The sequence below is a fragment of the Hyla sarda genome, chromosome 5 (genome assembly GCF_029499605.1).
Source record: "Hyla sarda isolate aHylSar1 chromosome 5, aHylSar1.hap1, whole genome shotgun sequence".
NCBI classification, from domain to species: domain Eukaryota; kingdom Metazoa; phylum Chordata; class Amphibia; order Anura; family Hylidae; genus Hyla; species Hyla sarda.
In genome coordinates this window covers 258,061,107-258,076,099 of record NC_079193.1, presented here as the reverse complement: position 1 = coordinate 258,076,099, position 14,993 = coordinate 258,061,107, and the positions used below count along the sequence as shown (strand labels likewise).

Here is a 14,993-nt window from a genome sequence, read left to right as displayed (position 1 = left end):
CCACAGACTGTCCAGGAGCATGCCCAGGCATTGTAAGGGAGGTCATACGTGGAGGCCATACAAACTATGGAGCCTCATTTTGACTTGTTTTAAGGACATTACTAGAGATGAGCAAACTTACAGTAACTTCTCGGCTCGGCAGTTGATGACACTTCCTGCGTAAATTAGTTCAGCTTTCAGGTGCTCCGGTGGGCTGGAAAAGGTGGATACAGTCCTAGGAAAGAGTCTCCTAGGACTGTATCCACCTTTTCCAGCCCACAGGAGCACCTGAAAGCTGAACTCATTTATGCAGGATAAGTCATCAACTTCCGAGCCGAGAAGTTCATGACGTAAATTTACTGTAAATTCGCTCATCTCTAGACATTACATCAAAGTTGGATCAGCCTGTAGTGTGGTTTTCCACTTTGAATTTGAGTGTAACTCCATATCCAGACCTCCATGGGTTGATAAATTTCATTTCCATTGAGTTTGTTGTCAGCACATTCAACTATGTAAAGACGAAAGTATTTCATACAATGAGTTCATTCATTAAGATCAAGGCTGTTATCTTAGTGTTCCCTTTCTTATTTTGAGCAGTGTATATTATATAGTGGGAGGAGAGCTTTGAGGATACAGGATTTAGAGAAGATTATAGAGGCTAAGTGTGCTGACTATCATATGTTCAAAGGCTTAGTTCCCAAGAACCATAAGATGTTTTCTGTGCATAGTACTCTATCTTCATGAATTTAAAAATGAGTGAACAGTAGCAAACTTTTTGTCTGGCTTTTTTCAATCTTCTGTCAAGGTTAGAGGGGTACTCCACTGGCAAAAAAACAAACTGGTGCCAGAAAAGTAAACAGATTTGTAAATGTACTTGGCTGCTGTATGTTCCAGAGGAAGTTTTTCTTTTTGAATTTCCTTTCTGTCTGACCAGAGTACTTTCTTTTGACACCTCTGTCCATTTTAGGAACTGTCCAGAGTAGGAGCAAATCCCCATAGCAAACCTATCTTGCTCCAGACATTTCCAAAAATGTACAGATGTCAGAGCACTGTAGTCAAACAAAGGAAAAATAAATAAATAAAAACTTAATGTGGAGTATACAGCAGCTGATATGCTGGAATGATTAAGATTTTTAACCCGTTAAGGACTCAGCGTTTTTCCATTTTAATTTTTTCCTCATAACGCTTTCAATTCTGTACTAAAATCAATATGATGGCTTATTTTTTGCGCCACCAATTCTACTTTGCAGCGACGGTCATTTTACAAAAAAAATCCACGGCACAATGGGAGAAAAAAAATCATTGCATGACAAAATTGAAGAAAAAAAATTTCATTTTGTAACTTTTGGGGGCTTCCGTTTCTACGCAGTACATTTTTTGGTCAAAATTACACCTTATGTTTATTCTGTAGGTCCATACGGTTAAAATGATACCCTAGTTATATAGGTTTGATTTTGTCACACTTCTGAAAAAAATCATAACTACATGCAGGAAAACTTAAACGTTTAAAATTGTCATCTTTTGACCCCTATAACTTTATTTTTCCACATACGGGCCGGTCTGAGGGCTAATTTTTTGCACAGTGTTCTGAAGTTTTTATCAGTACCATTTTTGTGTTGATCGGACTTTTTGATCGCTTTTCATTAATTTTTTTTTAATGATATAGAAAGTGACCAAAAATACACTATTTTGGATTTTTTTTGCACGTACGCCATCGACCGTGCGGCTTAATTATATCATTTTATAGTTTGGACATTTACGCACGCGGTGATACCACATGTTTAATTTTTATTTACACTTTTAATTACCTTAACTTTTTTTTTTTTTCCACTTTTTTGCGCAGTACTATAGCTCCCCTAGGGACCTTTAACACTGCACACACTGATCTCTGCCATAGCTTTGCACAGATCAGCGAGATAGGGGCTCGATAGCTCAAGCCTGTAGCTCAGGCTTGGAGCAATCAAACCCTGATCGGACGCCACGGAGAGGTGTAGGGAGACCTCCGCCTGCATCCCAGCTGATCGGAACATTGCGATTTTATCGCGATGTCCTGATCAGCCCGACTGAGCTGCCGAGAAGCATTTACTTTAGTTTTCAGATGCGATCAAATTTGATCACCGCATCTGAAGGGTTAACAGCGCACGGCACAACGATTTGTGCCGCCCGCTGTTAGCCCAGGGTCCCGGCTATCGTTAGCAGCCGGGACCGACCCGGTGTGATGCGGGGTCACGGCGTGACCCCGTTTTTCACACCGGGCTCAGGGCATACAGGTATGCCCTGAGTCCTAAATAGAAGTAATTTACAAATCAGTTTTAAGTTTCTGGCACCAGTTGATTTAAAAAAAATAAAATAAAAGTGTTCCAGGGGAGTACCCCTTTAAAAATCCTTTTCAGGAGGAGGACTGTTCCAGTTGGGATAAGTCACCTGAGAATGACCTGGTGGTAACTAGTTACCAGAAAAATAGCCCTTCATTTTGAAGATGCTGGTTCTTTAAAGGAGACCATGGATGGGAAGGCAGATGGGTTCCTTAAGGAGACAGCAGAGGGATAATTTTAACCTATTATACACATCTATAGCCAGATCCCTTAGGGTCTGGATTGATCAGTTGGGAAATCAGATTAAGGATGGCATCCCTAGAGATCAGTTGTTAGCACCTATCCATACCATGGGTTGGCTGACAACTCATGGGGCGGTATTGATGCTGGTGGAGAGGTTTGCCTCCTCACTGGCTAATATAGAAAGAATGGAATGTCCTGATCAGACATGTGAAGGTTCACCAAGTAGGCGAGTTCAAAGCATTATGTGGCTCCCAGAGGCGGCTCTATCCTTTGAGGCTTTAGGTAAAAGTCAAAGATGAGCCCATCAGAGACACTTAATCCTCAAGGGGTTAATTATGACAAGTGATTTCATTTTTGCCTCTGCAACTTCTAATAGCCATAACACTATCAATTTGTCACCTACAGGGCCACATGAGGACTTGGGGAAGGGAAAAAACAAAAAAAAAAAAAAAAAAAAAAAATATAAAACTTCTACTCTCTTGCTTATTCGCACTGTTACTGTATTGGGTTGGTTGGGGGATTTTACTTTACACCTTGTCTGGTGTGATAGGACTTCTAGAAGGGGGACACAGTGTACTTGCCCTGGTTCAGACGGGCGGGAAGAGGTCATTGGGAGGTCTGTCGGATGGGGTATTGATGTTGTTTTACCTTTCTACCCAGTCTTTTCCTTCGATGGGGTGCCATACACCCTTCCGTTAGACACACTACATGCTCCTTCACGGGATGATTACTGTGACAGGGAGGGCGGTCTCTTCAGGGCATAAATCAAGGGGGATTGTGTGGTTTGGGGATGACGGCCATCATTTTTACTGCCGTGGCTCAGACGAGCGGGCATCCATTTCCTACTTGTATACCTCTCCACAGGGGGGTGCGAGGCTCTCCGGTGGGTATCTTTTTGCATGGGAATAGAGGGAGTCTAATAGGCAGGGAGAATCCAGGAAGGAGCGGTTTATTCCTGGTGTCTGCGATAGTTTAATCCCCTTTTTGCGGGGTGGTGGTGGGGGGGAAGGTTTGTTTTTAGTAGTTTTGTTTCTTATTTGGGTTCTTTATCTACTTTTCCTACAGCTCTCTGAGTATCCTGGAAATGCGCATTGTTACTTGGAATGTGTAGGGTCTTCAATCCCCTCAGAAGCAAAGCATGATCTTACAGCACCTCAAAAGGATGTCTGTCAATATTGCTCTTTTTCAGGAGACACACCTTGATAAATCTGATTATTTCCGTATGTGCAAATGGTGGGTAGGGAGAGTGGAAGGCTCACCAGCGGTGAACCATAAGGCGGGGGTTTTGATATTATTCCACAAGGCCTTCCAAGGGGAGGTATTACGGGTTTCCATTGATGATGAGGGACGTATTTGCTCTGCTACTATTAGGACAGCTTCGGCAGATATTGACATTGTTAATGTTTATGGTCCTAATCATGATACTTCCTCTTTTCTAGACAGTTTAGAACGACGACTGGACACTAGTGATGTGTCATTGAAGGTAGGGGCTGGTGACTTTAATGCGGTGATGCATGACCTGGAGGATCGACGTAGCAACCGACCACACCCTCCTGTACGACGTTCAGGTGACTCTTTTGACTGGGTAGGCGACTCGGACTGCTCTCACGGATGCCTGGCGAGTGCTGCACCCCGAGGCAAGAGTTTAGTCACTACTCCCACGCACAAGACTCGTGGTCCAGGATTGATTACTGCTTTCTGTCTGGCTCGTTGCTTCCAAGGGTGCAGCACTTGACCATGGAAGACATGGTGATAGCCGACCATTCCCCAATTTCATTGCACCTGACTGATTTAACTCCCCAGGGCACTGATTTTATATGGAGGTTCCCGTCCGATTGGCTAGGGAAGAGCAGTTCCAATCTCTGCTTAAGGGATGGTGGCTTGAATATGCTGCAGACAATGCGGCACACGCTTCTTCCCCCCCCCCCCCCCCCCCCCCCCCCAATTGTACTGGGATGCGGCAAAGGCTGTCTTGAGGGGTAGGATATTGGCCTATACGGCTACGTTCAAACGCAAAGTCCATGCACAGATTGCTGCTCTAGGGACAGCCCTTAGATCAGCCTATACTGCCTTTGTTGCATCCCCATCTCCAGTCACTAAAGAAGTCTGGCAAGCGGCTAAATTGGCCTATGGCACGTGGCTTGAAAAGAGAGAGAACCTTCGTAGGAACCAGTTTGAGGCGTCACTATTCAGACACGGTAACAAACCGGGCCGACTGTTGGCCAGGTTTGCGAAGGGTGCGATGCCTCGATCTCAGATTCCAGTATTGAAGGATCGTTATGGCATGTTGCACAGGGATCCTAAAACTATTTCGGATATCCTGCGCTCATACTATAAGGATCTCTACACTCGGAGCCCTCACCTGCTCCAACGTCTAGAGATTGGTTAGGGATGGCAAATCTTCCTACTCTATCTGCTGATGAACTCTCTCACTTAAATGCTCCTATCACAACTGATGACTTGGACTCTGCAATCAAGGGGCTGGTGGCTGGGAAAGCGCCGGGACCCGATGGGTTCACCGGCGACTTTTATAAGATTCTAAAAGGGGAGATAACTGCTCCTCTGTTGTCCCTATTTAATTCATATTTACAGGGCGCCCCCATCCCATAGACAATGAACACGGCATACATTAAGGTATTGCCGAAGCCCGGAAAGGACTGGTCATCCCCAGATGGCTACCGTCCGATATCCCTCATCAATATTGATTTGAAGCTTGTTTCAAAAATACTGGCTGACAGATTGGCACTGATCCTTACTAGGATCATCTCGCCACTTCAGGTAGGATTTGTTAAAGGTAGGTCGGCAGTAAGCAACATTCGCAAGGTTATCTCTGTCCTTGATGAAATACATCTTCGCCCGGCTGCCCACCCCTCTCCAGCACTGTTATCTATTGACGCGGAAAAGGCCTTTGACCATGTACGCTGGGAGTTGATGTGGTCGGTTCTGGCGAGGATGGGATTTGAAGGTCCTTTTATGGCGTACATACGCTTGCTTTATTCCTCCCCGATTGCTAGGATTGCCACTCCAGGGTTTCTATCTTCGCCCTTCTCCCCGCATAAAGGTACCAGGCAGGGGTGCCCCCTTTCCCGGTTATTATTTAACCTGGTCATTAAACCTCTCTCCAGAGTATTCTCTTCAGTGGAAGGTATTGGAGGTGTTAAAATAGGAGGACAGGAGCTCACCCATGCCCTTTTTACAGACAATTTGCTTCTTTTCCTAGACGCCCCTAAGGAATCCCTAACGCTCATCTTTGATCTCTTATCCGACTTTGGGACCGCATCCGGTTACAAGGTCAATATCTCCAAGAGTGTACTGCTTGATCTGACTCCTAATCACTGCGCTCTCAGGGAGGCTGATCTTCCTTTACCCATATCCTTGTCCACGGATTCTATTAAATACTTGGGTCTGAAGGTAGGCAGGATGGCCTCCTCTTTGTACTCCTTAAATTTCCCCCCATTGATTCAAAAAGTGGTCGCTGAGTTGAGACGGTGGGAATCGCTACCTCTCCCTTTATTGGCCCGGAGCCACCTACTCAAAATGTTGAGTTTTTCGAAATTATTGTTTCCCCTACAGAGGATTCCTGTCTTACTACCTCATCGCGATGTCACCTTGCTCAACTCGGCGTTCACTAGATTCCTGTGGGCCGGTAGACAACCCCGTATAGCAGCTAGAAAACTGATGCTACCTAAACACAAAGGGGGCCTCAACCTGCCGGATATCAGGCACTACAATGTGGCCTGCTTATTGAGACATAGAAAACTGGGTACCCTGTCTGAGCCAGTCAATGCTAACACGAACATCCAGGCCACTCTATTGGGACCCTGGAATCTTAGTGCCCTATTACATACAAAATTTGGGGCGCTACCACGTCCCATTAGACATAGCGTCATTTTACGGGACACCATTGCCGCCTGGAAAATAGGCCGGGCTGCAATGAATCTTCCCTTTTCTTTAAGCAAACATATGTTGCTATGGGGACACCCAGAATTTTTGCAAGGGACAGACAATTGTATGTACCATAGATGGAGGGAGGTTGGTATTCTCAAGGCTGGACATCTGTTCCATGCCTCGGAACCGCGACCGATCACTTTTGAGGAACTAAAGCCTGTGTATGGGCTAACCGGTAGTCACTTCCTTCCCTATTGTCAGATCAAAAATTTCCTTCTTTACAGGCTTCGAGACTTCACAAGAGAACACTCTCACACCTCTTTTGACGACTTTATCTCCTCTAACAGGGCACACCACTCGTTATCTGCCTTATACAGATACCTTAACAGAAAGGGAGCCGAAGCGCTACATGACTCTTTGTTTCGATACTGGGAAACCAAATTGGGTGAACACTCTCTCACATTACCGATCCTGGAGGGGTGGTCCGGGGTGTGCAAGGCAGTGGTGTGCGAGACATGGAGAGAAACGCAATACCAAATCATGGACCATGCCACGTATGGGTTCTCTTTTCCACGCACGCCGGACCACCCTGATAGGATCGATCATTGTCCCAAATGCGGGGAATACAAGACGGACCTTCTTCATGGTCTACTAACTTGTCCGCGTTCGCAAGCCTTCTGGGGGAACTTGGTCTCATTGTTGAATAGAAAACTGAACTTGTCCCTAACGTTAGACACTAAACTCATAGTACTACATATAGCTCCTGACAACATGACCATTCCGCTGCTAATCCATATGTTGTTGTTGGTGGCGAAGAGATGTTTACTGTCACACTGGTTGACGCAGGACGTACCCACAATCTCATTTTTTTTTTTTTACCTGTAAGAAAATCTCTATTTATTTTTTGATATCACAGAGTTAGGGAGGACTAAGGACAAATCGGCTAAGGGTTTCTTCAAAAAGTGGCGGACGTTTATGACAATCTTCCTCACTGACTATGAGATAAGACAGATCATGGTGGTGTTTCGGGATACGGCTTGGTACCTCAACAGGGAGATAGCAGGTACCTTGGGGAGACTCAAAGTCCACTGATGTCAGGAATGGGACAGGGTGGGGCCACCATTTGCTGCATTGAAACGGAGGTGAAATGCCTGGTTGGATCATGCTTCGTACTGGGGGGATTGGTTGGTGCCTGCATACTTTGAACATCATCTTATGTACATTTCCTAATGCTGGGGGGAATTCTGTTGTTTAGGGGGGAGGGTTGGGGTTGTTTTATGATGCTTGTTAAGAACGTACAATGTGAGCTAACATTATTGTTTATTTGTCTTGGACATTGTCCGAGTGTTGTTGGAAAATCTGGAAATGTAATAAAAATATGTTTAAAAAAAAAAATTAACTATATAAACTGCAGTAGCATTACTTCACATTTATCAGGATACATTGTCATAAATGATACCTCCAAATATCTTCTGCAGCTTCATTGTCTCTGACTGCATGCTCTCCCTGTATATAACTGTGGACAGTTGTGGCAGAGCTGTGTAGAGAACAAAGCCCATCAGAGATAATAGTCTATTAAAACCTCTATACAGGCTTTACTGCTGCGCACCTGGGTCTATTCTCTATACAGCTCTACTGCTTTTAACCTATTGATAACATCCAGAGCTGCTGGGACTTAGTGCACCAGGTTGTACATGTACATCCTGCACATGTTATGAGCACCAGAGCAATGCTCGCATCATGCACGACCGGTACCGGCTGCTATGAGCAGCCAGGGACCTGCCGGTAATGGTGGACATCAGCGATCATACTGATGACTGCCATTAACCCCTCAGATGTTGTGATCAATACAGATCATGACACCTGCAGCAAAAGTGGTTCTGATAAAAACTACAGATCACGATGCAAAACATGACCCTCATACATCCCGTTACACAGAAAAATGATAGAGGGGTCAGATATTTTTCTTAATGTAGTATAATAGTAAAGCGTGTAAACATGGGTATCATAATCATATTGACCCACAGACTATGGCAGTTTTACCATAAAGACTGCGTAAAAATGAAACCCCACAAAACTTGCAAAATTGTGTTTTTGTTTTCAATTTCCTCAAAATATATTTTTTTTTGGTTACGCATACATTTTATGGTAAAAAAACAAACCACAAAGTACAATTGGTCACAAAAAAAAAAACCCTCATATGGGTCTGTGGATGGAAAAATAAAAAAGGTACTGCTGCTTAATAAATCAATGGCTGAGGTGGCACACTGACTGCAGCCATGGATTAGCTAAACTTCAATCTAACATGTTGACCCTCAACAACAGGAAGAGGATGGCAGCGAAACTGGAGGCACCGGGGAAGTTGCGGGAGGCAAGTAGAGATTTTTTTGTTAGTGCTGGCAACCTGAGCAAGATTTTTAAAAAAAATATATAAGTACCTCTTTAATAGCCATAAGTTTTTACATTTTCCACCTACAGTCCCCATATGGGGCTTGTTTTTTGTGCCACCAACTGTACTTTGTAAGGACATCAATCATTTTACCACAAAAGAAAAAAAGTACAACAAAAAACAAATGCAATTTTATAAATTTTGGTGCCTTCAGTTTCTACGTAGTGCACATTAGGGGACATTTATTAATCAGCCTGAAGCCCTAATTGACTTTTTTTCCCATTGCAACCAATCACAGCTCAACGTTCATATCTTAACGAGCTCTTGTAAAGTAAAAGTCGAGCTGTGATTGGTTGCTATGGGAAAAACCAAAGGTTTCAGGCTAATTAATTAGAGCATATTAATTAGCATAGCATAAGCATGCTTATATTTAGGGCACAAGGAATCAGAATGCAGGCAAATTCTATGCAAAAGTACTGGGGTTTTATGAACCTATGAAGTAAAAACTAACAGGGACAGTCTACCAGCTTCAGATAAAGAAAGCAGAGGGGTATAGGAGAGGGCTGTCTCCCACTTATCAGTAGACAGGCATTCCAAGACAGTGGACCATGAGTGGGTATTTATCAAGTAGGTCTGAGTACAACAGGAGATGACAAGGATTTGTGCAATGTTACTACTGAATTAAAGGGCAGACAGTAGTGTACGGCTAACTACCTCAACCTGACCTGCACCTCAGTAACATGGCAAAGTTGCAAGTACCGGTAAAATGAGGCATGTGACAGAGTGAAGTCACTTTGTAACTAAGGAAACAACCTAAACACTCCATCTAGATATAATTGGCCTAATTTGCAATGTGGTTTTAACCTATTTTTAAGACAAAAACAAACAACCAAGTTTGTAGATAGTTACAAAAAAGGAGATTTTTTTTGTACTCACCGTAAAATCTCTCTCGTAGCCTTCATTGGGGGACACCAAACTGATGGGTATATGCTCTTGCCACTAGGAGGTGCTGACACTAGGAAAAAGAAAAGTCGTCTCCTCCCTGGCAGGATATACCCGCCCTCCTGCAGTGAGGTAACCAGTTTTGTCACAAAGCAGTAGGAGAAACCAATGAGGAATTACGTCCGAAGGACCCTAGAAAGGAATCCCGGAGAACCCAAGAAACAGAACGAAGAAATAGGTGGATGTGGTGTCCCCAATGAAGGCTACGAGAAAGATTTTACGGTGAGTACAAAAAAAATCTCCTTTTCTCGGTCGCTCTTCATTGGGGGACACCGAACTAATGGGACGTACCAAAGCAGTCCACTAGGGTGGGAAAAACAACTACCAGAGAAAAGGAGACAGCCCCCGACTGAACTCACATGTCCGCAAGGCCAGCGGACGAGCCCCTAGGTCGGCGACACCCCAGGCCCAGAAAATGAGCGCCGGGAGATGGACCCGGTCACAAAGTGAAAATCCGCCCTCTGTAGAGACCCAAGGCACCCGGGTCAGAGAAGAAAACACAGGAAAAGGGGAACAGATGTCCGCAAAAAAAACTCTCCTGGCGAAAAAAAACTGCCCGAAGGAAGTGAAGGAGCACAGAACAGAATACCACCCCGAACAACGGATCGCGGAGGAGTCGGGGGTCGGGCCGTTACAAATGTCCAAGACCTGGACCATCGCCAAGGCTCAAGGAATCGGAAAGCCGCCTGCAAAGAAGGCACACCGCAGCATCGAAGGACAGAGTCCCAAACAAGGGGACCAACAGTGAGATCACAATCGTACGGGAGACCAGAGCAGCCTTAAGAACGTCCCGACAGAACGGGAATGGAGGGAGAACCAATGAGGACCTAGCTGTGACTCCCAGGGTCTGGGCATAGGAAGACGTACTCTGGAAAACTGTGGTGTCAATGCAGTACGACCGACCCAGACCAAAAAGAAAGAAGGACACGCCCCTACGAGGGAGAGCACTAGGCTGTGAAGTGGACAGAAGTCCCCTCAAAGGAGGGAAAAACAAGGGTGGTTGGACGACAACTCAAAAGCAGACCCACGACAAGCACCCTGATCCGAGGAGCAGGGAAAAGCAAAGACTGGGTGGACGAAACCCCCAGGCTCCAGCGGCAACCCTCGCCGCATGGAGGAGCCACCTTGCGACCCAAGAGGGATCAGAACCCCGCCCACTGAAGCTGGGCAACAAATACAAGACGTGCTGAGAGTCATTCTAGACAGTGACCAGTAGGCACCTTAGTCACTCCAAACAGGGACCCCGGAAGGAACATCCGGAAGAACATGGATGGGCTGAACCGACAGGCGCCCCCGCAGGCCCCATGTCAGAGCAGGGGTGCACACCTGCCTCGGAACCGCTGGAACGAGTCACCGGAAAAACTTTGGGCGCCCCCACCAATCCAAAGGAAGGAGAACTCTACTCCTACATGCGGTCCCAGCATATGTAGGAACACAGACCTGGGGACCCCACGAAAAACAGTGGCGTACCAAGACTGCAGACCTCCAAGGGAGCAGCAGAAAGGGAGAAATGTCCCAGTAGACCAACAGTGCAACCCAAGAAAGGAAAGCAGAGCGATGCTACTGTTCCCGCAAAAGAAGAAAAAAGGTCCCCAGAACCCACTGCGCGGGACCGCATCTGGAAGAGAGACACCAAATTACAGCTGCCGTAGCAGCTGAATGGGGAATGTGACCAGGTGGATTAGAACACCAAGCAGACAGTCTGGTCACGTGGCAAGGAGACCGTGGCCACGTCGGGTCCCGCACACGGAAACACACAGTGGAGAGAGAGATACCAGCCTTTAGACAGTAGTAGACATGCAGAGAGGGACCTGGCCAAGCAGGTAACCCCATAAACCAGTATGTAGCGCATTGTACAAGACACATGAGTCAACTCTGAGTGACTCACATGTAAACTACCATGGCAGTGGTGAACTAACGTCCACGGGGTGACAATGCCAGATAGATGACCCGAAGGTGGAAAGGCGGGGAGGACAAGAAACCCCGCCCCCTGAGAGAGAGATTGAGATGAGCAGTCGTATTCCCCTCACACCAAGGTGCCGGCGGCTACCCTCAGTGTACAGAAAATACACAGCCCCCACATATAAAGACCCCAATAAAGGACCAAGTCCCCTTTTTAGAGGAGAGGGGGGGGGATACATACTCACCTGCAGATGCCAGCTTCTTATACTCACCTCAGGCGTCTTCACAAATCCCACAAAACTTTTATTCATTTTTGTACCTACACCCTGTATGAATCTTATTACATTTAAACAGTTTTTTATGCTTGTCTGCTTTTCACCCAAGTACAGATGCTTAAAATACCTTTGATGTAGCTAGAGATGAGCGAAGTTACAGTGATTCCATTTGTCAGGAACTTCTCGGCTAGGCGTTGGCTGACTTTAGTCTTCATAAATTAGTTCAGCTTTTAGGTACTCCAGTGGGCTGGAAAAGATGGATACAGTCCTAGGAGAGAGTCTCCGAGAAGTTTGTGACGAATCGAATCACTAATTTCGCTCATCTCTAGATGTAGCCATTACAAGCCTAAACAGAACAAATTACAGCATCATTCTTCAGAGTGATTATACCAAATATGAACCTGACAAGAATAGTAATTAAAGAGCACCTGTCACCAAACTAAACATTTAATATAGTGTTGCTATTTACTTGCTGTTAAAATTCTCAACCTTAATGTTTTTAATGTGTTTGAAAAACGGCCACTAGGTGGCTGTTTTGTTCCCTGTGCAAGTCAAACAGTTTGGTCTCCTCACAACCTGGCAGGAGACCAAACTCAGGAAGTGCATGCAAGGCATGGCGAGGCACAGCTCTCACAGGCTTCAGTGATGTCATGCCTGCTGGTGAACGCCCACTTTCTCCTGCCGGGAGCTCACACAATGTGAGCAAGGAGCAAAGGTATATAATACAGAGCTTTTTAACACTCTGATTTATTTATTTTATTTTTTTAAGGGCAGGAGGAGTGTTTGGAATATTTAGGGAATATAATCTGAGTTAGTTTAGAAAATATGGTTTGATGACGGGTACTCTTTAAATATAGAATGCATATAATAAAATCATTATGGGTGGTGCTTTCTGCAAAACTGGGTTTATAGATAGGGCAGCACAGTGGCCTTGCAGAGCTGGTTTCCTCCTATACTTCAAAAACATACTGATGTCAATTTTGAATTTAGACAGTCCTATTGGAGAGAGTGATATATTTCAGTGACGGCAATATCTGTACATTGTTGTGAAATATGTTGGTGCAATAAAAATATTAAAATTACTATGTTTATTGTCTACTATTGTTCTCTATTCTAGCAGTAGGCCATTGTACATTGGTAGTGCAGCAAACAACAACGCCTGTAGGCCTTTCTCATGTCCCTAGTCCCTGTATCTGGCATTTCGGAATATCAATATATAATAGTCAATAGACTCATATCCAACATATTGAGAGAAAATAAGAGAAAAGATGTATTGAAACTTAATAAATTTTATTCAGACAAGCAGATAAACCTGTATTACAACTGAACAGCATGATTAAAGACTGTCGTACTCCAGGGAATACCACAGATATGTACATTTATATGAAGATCAATAATGATGCACCTCATAGCTGATCATGATCAAGTTAAAAAAAAAACTTGACTTGAAGCACATGAATTAACACATATCCTTCAGGTCATGACCAGCATGAAAACAAATTATAACAGAGGTACTTAACAGCAATGGTGCTTGCCTTTAAGTACAGCAATATGCTGCATTTAAGGATTAAAATCAGTATCTAATGTAGTGTTAGCACTGAGCCCTTAAGAAAAAAAAAAGGGTACATTGCCCTTGATTTCTCAGTTAACACACACATCCCAATAAGGAAATTATTCACACATTAAGAAAGTGATGGGGGGTACACTTAATAAAAAAAACATTTGCCCCTAATACTGGAAAATCTCTACAATGATTTGGAACAAATTGATTAGTAGAAGTCACTGCAGGTTATGGCCCATTGATACATAACAGTGCTATTGCATATGGCAAGCCATATTGGTAATCATTCATACCGTAGGCTCCTTAATAAAAACCGGCATTGAGGGCACAGAACATATATGCAAGCACCTTAGTACCAGCTCCAGCAGTAAAAGACTAAGTGAACCTTCTGAATGATGACAACCTAGAGTACAGCTTTATGTCCTCACAGATATAAAGTTACTCATCAGCCAGTTCAAGTTTCTTGAAATCTCAGGAAGACAGAAGACTTAAGGCTTTGGTGGCAATCCTCTGAGAGTTCATAGATACTCTTCCCTCCTAAAAAAAGAATAGGAACAACAAGACACAAGAGACCAATAATATGGTCTTCAGTTTGAGACCAAGCTGACCTTTTCAGGAAATTAATGCCTATTAGTAGGTGGAAGAAGCAGTGCTCATAGCATCATCTGCAAGTTTGGTACTAGCAGGGTGTATACTGGCAAAATACTTGACATCTTTATCATAATCCATCTGTAAAGCCACAATTGTCTGCTCCACAGCTTCTTGGTGAGTGTTGGCAGACGTTAAGAAGTACTCTGGGGAGAAGGAAAAAAAAGTGTGTGTTACTTTACAAATAACTGCTATAGATGACAAAAATTTCAAAATTAAAAAAGGATGCTATACAGAGTGGGCCATTTATATGGATACGACCTAATAAAATGGTAATGTTTGGCGATATTAACTTCCTGTTTGTGGCACAAGTATATGTGAGGTGGGAAACTTTTCAAGATGGGTAGTGACCATGGCAGCCATTTTGAAGTCGGCCATTTTGAATCCAACTTTTGTTTTTTTCAATAGGAAGAGGGTCATGTGACACATCAAACATCAAACTTATTGTGAATATTGTGCTTGGTTTTAACGTAACTTTATTCTTTCAGGAGTTATTTACAAGTTTCTGACCACTTATAAAATGTGTTCAATGTGCTGCCCATTGTGTTGGATTGTCAATGCAACCCTCTTCTCCCACTCTTCACACACTGATAGCAACACCGCAGGAGAAATGCTAGCACAGGCTTCCAGTATCCATAATTTCAGGTGCTGCAGAATGGGCAAAACCAAAATTGGAACAGGACCCTCAGTTTACTCAGAAGATTTTGTTCAGTGATGAGGCAAACTTTTATGTGAATGGTGAAGTTAAACAAAACCACCGCTATTGGTCTGACACCAACCCACATTGGATA

At 44.2% G+C, this 14,993-nt stretch overlaps 1 protein-coding gene across 5 annotated transcripts in view; it reads right to left on the bottom strand.

Moving 5' to 3' along the window:
- Nucleotides 1-13,272: 13,272 nt before the first annotated feature.
- Nucleotides 13,273-14,993, bottom strand: part of PPP4R1 (protein phosphatase 4 regulatory subunit 1) — an 84,993-nt gene continuing 83,272 nt past the window's right edge. For all 5 annotated transcript variants that reach the window (XM_056521567.1, XM_056521569.1, XM_056521566.1 and 2 more), the window contains one exon: nt 13,273-14,348. In XM_056521567.1, the coding sequence (XP_056377542.1) occupies nt 14,185-14,348 (164 nt within the window). In that variant the 3' untranslated portion in view covers nt 13,273-14,184. The remainder of the gene's footprint in view (nt 14,349-14,993) is intronic.